Source organism: Indicator indicator, chromosome 4, assembly GCF_027791375.1.
Source record: "Indicator indicator isolate 239-I01 chromosome 4, UM_Iind_1.1, whole genome shotgun sequence".
NCBI classification, from domain to species: domain Eukaryota; kingdom Metazoa; phylum Chordata; class Aves; order Piciformes; family Indicatoridae; genus Indicator; species Indicator indicator.
Genome location: NC_072013.1, coordinates 36,594,749 through 36,600,099, shown reverse-complemented (window position 1 = coordinate 36,600,099; position 5,351 = coordinate 36,594,749). Strand labels below are relative to the sequence as shown.

The window sequence follows — 5,351 nt, the reverse complement described above, 5'->3', positions numbered from 1 at the left end:
GGCCAGGTTCCTGCCTTCCTTGCTCCACCGAATAGCCACAAGTTAACGACTGAATGGGGTCCGCAAGCAAAAAGGCGCTTCCGAGCAGAACAAAGCTCTGACGCTCGGAGGCATTTCCACCACGTTTCGGTGTCCTGGAAATTAGGGGTAGCTTTTCACGTTTCTCCCTTGTAAATCATGACAGCCAGTAAAGGAAAGCAGGCTCCTCCTCGCTGTTCGCTGTCCCACGTCTCTTGCTGCACAGTACCGCGGCGTTTCCTCAGCGTGTCTGACTGCCACGACCGTGACTGGGGAGCTGACAGCCCACAGGGCGCCTACCTCCCGACCACGCCGGCTCACCTCGCACCCGCCAGGACACCGATTCCCCACACAATAGAAACGCCTCGGGGAAACTGCCGGACCACAGGCACTGCGCCCCCGCTCCCCTCGGAGCCTTGGCCTGGATACGTTCCTGCGTGATGTGGTATAGGTGACCCTGCTCTGGCACGGGGGTTGGACTGGATGAGCTTTGGAGGTCCCTTCCGACCCCTAACATTCTCTGATTCTGTGGCGTTAGCTTCTCTCACAGCCCCGAAAGAGGGAAGTCATCTCTAGCCCCGCGGTACAGCTCCCAGCGCCCTGTCCTCTCCGGCTGCTCCTGCGGCCAGACGTGGCTCGTCCCGCGCCCCTCCTTGTTCTGCGCGACACCGGGCGCCAGGCAGACCGTCACGCAGCCTCCAGGGAAGTACCCGGCTGCCCAGGGCCTGCCGCCGCGCTGCTCGGGAAAAATTAATTCGGGTTTGGATGTCAAGGCGAGAGGGACTCGAACCGCCAATGACCACAAAGCCTCCGACCGATCCTGCGTGACCCGGCCTCAGCGCGCCCCGCGCCAAACGCTGCTGGCGGTGACCCCCTGCTCGTACGGGCGCCAACAGTCAGCAGCCCCGCCCCTCCACACTGCGGACAGCGGCGGGACGAGGCGGCGGCCGGTCGGGGGAGGCGGGGAGGGGCTGCCGAGCTCTCGCCTCCGCCGCGCTCCCGCGGGGCGCTGCCATCACGTGGGCGCAGCGCGGGCAGCCGTGGAGTTCGCGGCGCCGCCATCTTGCCGGGGGGCAATGGGAAGCGCCTGTGGGCGGTCACTGCACCGCCTGCTCCTCAGCAGTACACAGGCGCCGGCTGGGAGGCAGAGTGCCCGACCCGGTGTTTGGGGACAGGTCCGTAAGTTCGAGGTCAGAATGGCCAGAGGCAGTGCTGACTTCTGGCTATACGTACGCTTAATTGTTTTAACACATCATTTGCCAGGAAAACCCTGTAATGAGATTGGGGTTTAATTGTGAAAAAAAGTGTGCATCCATATAGTGAGTGCACATTTGCCTTTGATGTGAAGATTGAGAGTGGCTAGTTAAATAGGAGGGGGGAAAAAAAGGTTCTCAACCATTGGCCAGCAAATCTGGAAGTGCCTGCTGGAAGACAGCTGCCTTCGAGGACAAGCCCTGCACAGCAAGGCTGCTTCAGCCCCAACACGACAAAACACGTTTCTGGGATCTTCGTCCTGAGTCCTGTGCACTCGGATGATACTGGAGCAAGCTGGGTGCAATGTCATGGGTTCGAAGACGTTTGCCAGACACAGGGAAATGGGACTGCCACCACCCCGTGCCACCACAGGCCACAGAGGCTGTTGGCAGGCAGCCTGCTCTGCACCTTGCTGTGTTTGGGTCCTGCCCTTTGTAGCCTCCTCTCGCTCCTCTGGGAATACGAAACTCCAGCTCACTATCCCTGCCCCTTTCCTGGTAATTCATGTCTCTTCCCCAGCCCTCCAGCCAATTCCTTCCCCAGACAACGGTCAGCAGCTTTTCACCTTGCTTCGCCCCCATCTTTGTTTCCTGGGGACTCCTGAATTGGCTTCTTCCTCCTCTGGGTCCCCCAGCGTTCCTGTGGCCGTTTTGGCCAGTGCCTGTGACCGCACTGACCTGCTGGCTCATAGCCACTCCCACGGTGCTTTTCTCTACACATTGCCCCCTTCCTGCAGTTCGTCCACCGGCATCCTCTCTGTTCTGCACTTCACCTCGGGAGCCGCAGCTGCTCTCGATGCACAGGGGCAAGTGAAAGCATTCTCACATAGTACATTTGAATGGCTACAATTAAGTTTCAATGTTGTGGGATATGAGAGCTTTACATTTTGGGAGGGAAGCTTCAGCCCGGGTGCATGTCTGGGGCAGGTGGCCTCTAAAGCGCTCTTCACTGTACTCTAGGAAATCTAGGCTGGAGCATGTGAGTATTTTTTTCCTTCCCTCAAATAATATAATTGGGTTTTATTTATGCATGTTCTCACGAGGCTAGCTAGCAAAGCCATGGGGCTGAAAAGGGTTGTCTCTTCCCCCTCACCCATCAAATTTTATGCTTCTGCTGGGGTACCACACTTGTTGAACCAAATTCTCAGCATGCTTTTATGATGGTGTTATTTTTCTCTGGCTTTCTTCTTGAAAACAGTGAATCATTGTACAAGGAATTAAAAGGAAAAAAAATAATATAGCCTGACATACATATCTGGTCCAGAACATTCTGTCCCAACTGGTTATAATTTTGACAAGTCACCAAGTCAGGAACAGTCAGGCAGCTTTTAACAGTGCAGTTCCCTGACCCACTCACTGCTAAGCAGTGTAACAGGAGAGGTTTCCCATGCGCTGGGCTGGTGCCCCACATGAGTACTTGGGAAGTGTAAGCCCTTAAATTCTGTTTAATAAGAATTAGTGAAGTTTCTTAACTACTTATTGCATAATGTCTTGAAATTAGCTTCTTCTTGTGTCATTGTGTGGGAGACAAGACGAATTTGGGACCTAGAAACCTCTGTTTCTAGTCTTCACCAGAGGCTGTTTACACTAAGCAGTAGATGGGCATGCCCAGCTGCACTAGTGGGCCAAATACTAGTGGGCTAGTTCTTAAAAGGTGCAAGAAACTCTACAGGGCAATTAGAGTGCCCTAGGTTACACTTGACTGTGCAAAAAGAGATCTCTGTTCTTGTTAGATAAACGAGATAGAAAAATCACACCATTGAAGGCACATTCCAGGCATTCCCAGATGCGTAAGGAACAGAGAACACTATCAGAACAGTGATACAGTTTAAGATTTGGGTTTGATTAAATACCAATAACACTATGGAGCTACCAGTTATTAAGTAAGCTGTAATGTCAGCTGAGATGGCAAGAATTTAAAGTGAAACAGGGCAAATTGAGGGCTGTGGAAACATGAGAGGAAATCCCTCCTTAAGTGGCCTGTTTGCAACAAAGTCTTTACTCGAAGGTCAGAAAGTTAAAGTGAAGATCAAAACTCCATGGATACAAACCTTGTAGTAAACTAAAGAGAACCATCAGAAGATTTTTCATTAAATAAAAATTGATGCCATTATACTGTGATAGTAGAGACTGAAAATCATCTAAGTATGGCTCTGAAACTGATTTTAGTTGTTTTCAACTAAGATGAGGGAATTTGATCTTTAGGGGAAAGATAATAATGGGCATCCTGCTATGAACATGAGTAGGGCTAAGGCAGAAGGGAAACTCCAAGGTTCAGTTAATTCTGTTTCCTACACCTGCTAATGAACGAGATCACTTCAGTGTGGTGTCTGGGTGCATGGCAACAAGCTTTGCCCCTGCCTGGGGATTACACAGCTAACAGATAATCTTGTATGTATGAATTTCCTTGGGGGGGAGGGTTGTTAAGTTCTCAAAACTTTAAAGGCTGCGTCACTTTGTGGCCATCCTTCTGGTCAGCAGTTACCACCTGAGCTGACTGGATAAAAGCACATTTGCTCCTCTGACAACCACCAGCTACCTGTAGCAAGTCGCAGGCAGAGTAAGGCTGCTTGCATTCAACCTCTTAGCAATCGCTGGTGGAAAGGTTTTTAGTTTCCATGTAATCTCTTATCCTGCCCTAGCTCTATATCCTGAAATCCGTTCTGAATTTTGTGGGTTTTTTTTACCCTTTGCAAGTCTTTCTCAAAGCCTGTTTAAAAAAATCCACACAGCAACTACTGGCATTTGGATCTTACATGGTTTCGTGGTGGACTTGGCGGTGCTAGGTTGACAGTCGAGCTTGATGATCTCCGCACAGGTTCCTTCCAACTCGAGGCACTCTGACTGCATGAGACACAACCGCTATGGGGCTGCGCAGCTGTCAGGAAGAGGCATTTGGGACGCAGAGGCTAGCTCCAGGAGTCCCAAGCAGGGCTTGAGCAGGGCGCGATGCAGCGCCGGGTAATACACCGCAGTACACCGCGGCCCCTCACCCGCTGGCCGAACCGCAGAAAGGCCGCCAAGAGCCGTCCGCTGCACGGCCCAGGGCTAATGTGCCGCCCAGGACACCGCCACATCACCGCACGCCTGCCAGCGCCGCGCGACCTGCCTCGGCCCTTCCCGTGGCCACTAGGCCGCTAGCGGCGCCCCCGGCTCCTCCTCCGCCGTCACGGAGGCGGGGCCGGAGACGGAGCCGCTTTGCACGGTGGCAGCGCGGCAGTACCGTCCGCGATGGCTGCCGCCCGCCCCAGCCTGGGCAGCTGACATGGCCCGGGCCGGCGGCGCCCAGCACCTGCCGGCGGAGGCAGCCGCGGAGCCGGCGGAGAGCTACCAGATGCGGCAGGAGAACGAGCTCCAGGTGCTGGAGTCCATTTACGGGCAGGACTTCCAGGATCTGCGGCAGAGCCAGGCCTGGAAGGTAGCAAACGGGACCTCGCGGCTGGCCTGCTGCGTGCGGGGAGCCAGCCGGGCCCTAACCCGGCTGGGGGCTGGACCTCGTCGGGCCCCTCGGAGCGTGGTGGCCTTGTGGCCGCTGTCCGAGCGTTTCCTGCGCGGCTTAAGCGCCAGAGGGGCGGAGCTGCTCGTTCCCCTTCCCCTCGGCTGGGTGGGAGCGGCAGGAGGCACAGCGGATCCCTGCCACCTGCGGTCCTGGCTGGTGGCACTGGCGGTGGCTTCGGCCGGGCTGTGGGGTCGCGCTCCGTGCTCTGTCGCAGGGGTCAAGTCCTTGTGTTTGTGGCCGGGCGCTGTGTGCCCGCGGTCACCCCCGGGCCGCTAATTTCGTCCTCTAGATCCACGCGTTCGCACCGTGATTAATGCTGCGCATAGGGTTTGTATTTTAATTGTCTTCTTGGTTTTCTTAATTGCCTCATAAGTCATCCCGTACCTGCCTAGCCAGGTACCCGCGTCATTAATTCATTTCAACGCTGTACACATTGCTGATCTTTGCATGTACTTTCTTTGCCGTGATTTACTCAAACTGTGTCTGTTTCCATGGTAATACCTCACCTTTCATTTTCGTAATTTGGTTGGCTTTAATGACAACTAATTAATGCTCAGGTCTGGTACTCACTACTCTTTTCC

General features: G+C 54.4%; 1 protein-coding gene across 1 annotated transcript in view; it reads left to right on the top strand.

Annotated features, from left to right (window-relative positions):
* Window positions 1-4,536: 4,536 nt before the first annotated feature.
* Window positions 4,537-5,351, top strand: part of EIF2AK4 (eukaryotic translation initiation factor 2 alpha kinase 4) — a 38,848-nt gene continuing 38,033 nt past the window's right edge. The window contains exon 1 of the mRNA XM_054400782.1: window positions 4,537-4,689. Within this exon, the coding sequence (XP_054256757.1) occupies window positions 4,537-4,689 (153 nt within the window). The remainder of the gene's footprint in view (window positions 4,690-5,351) is intronic.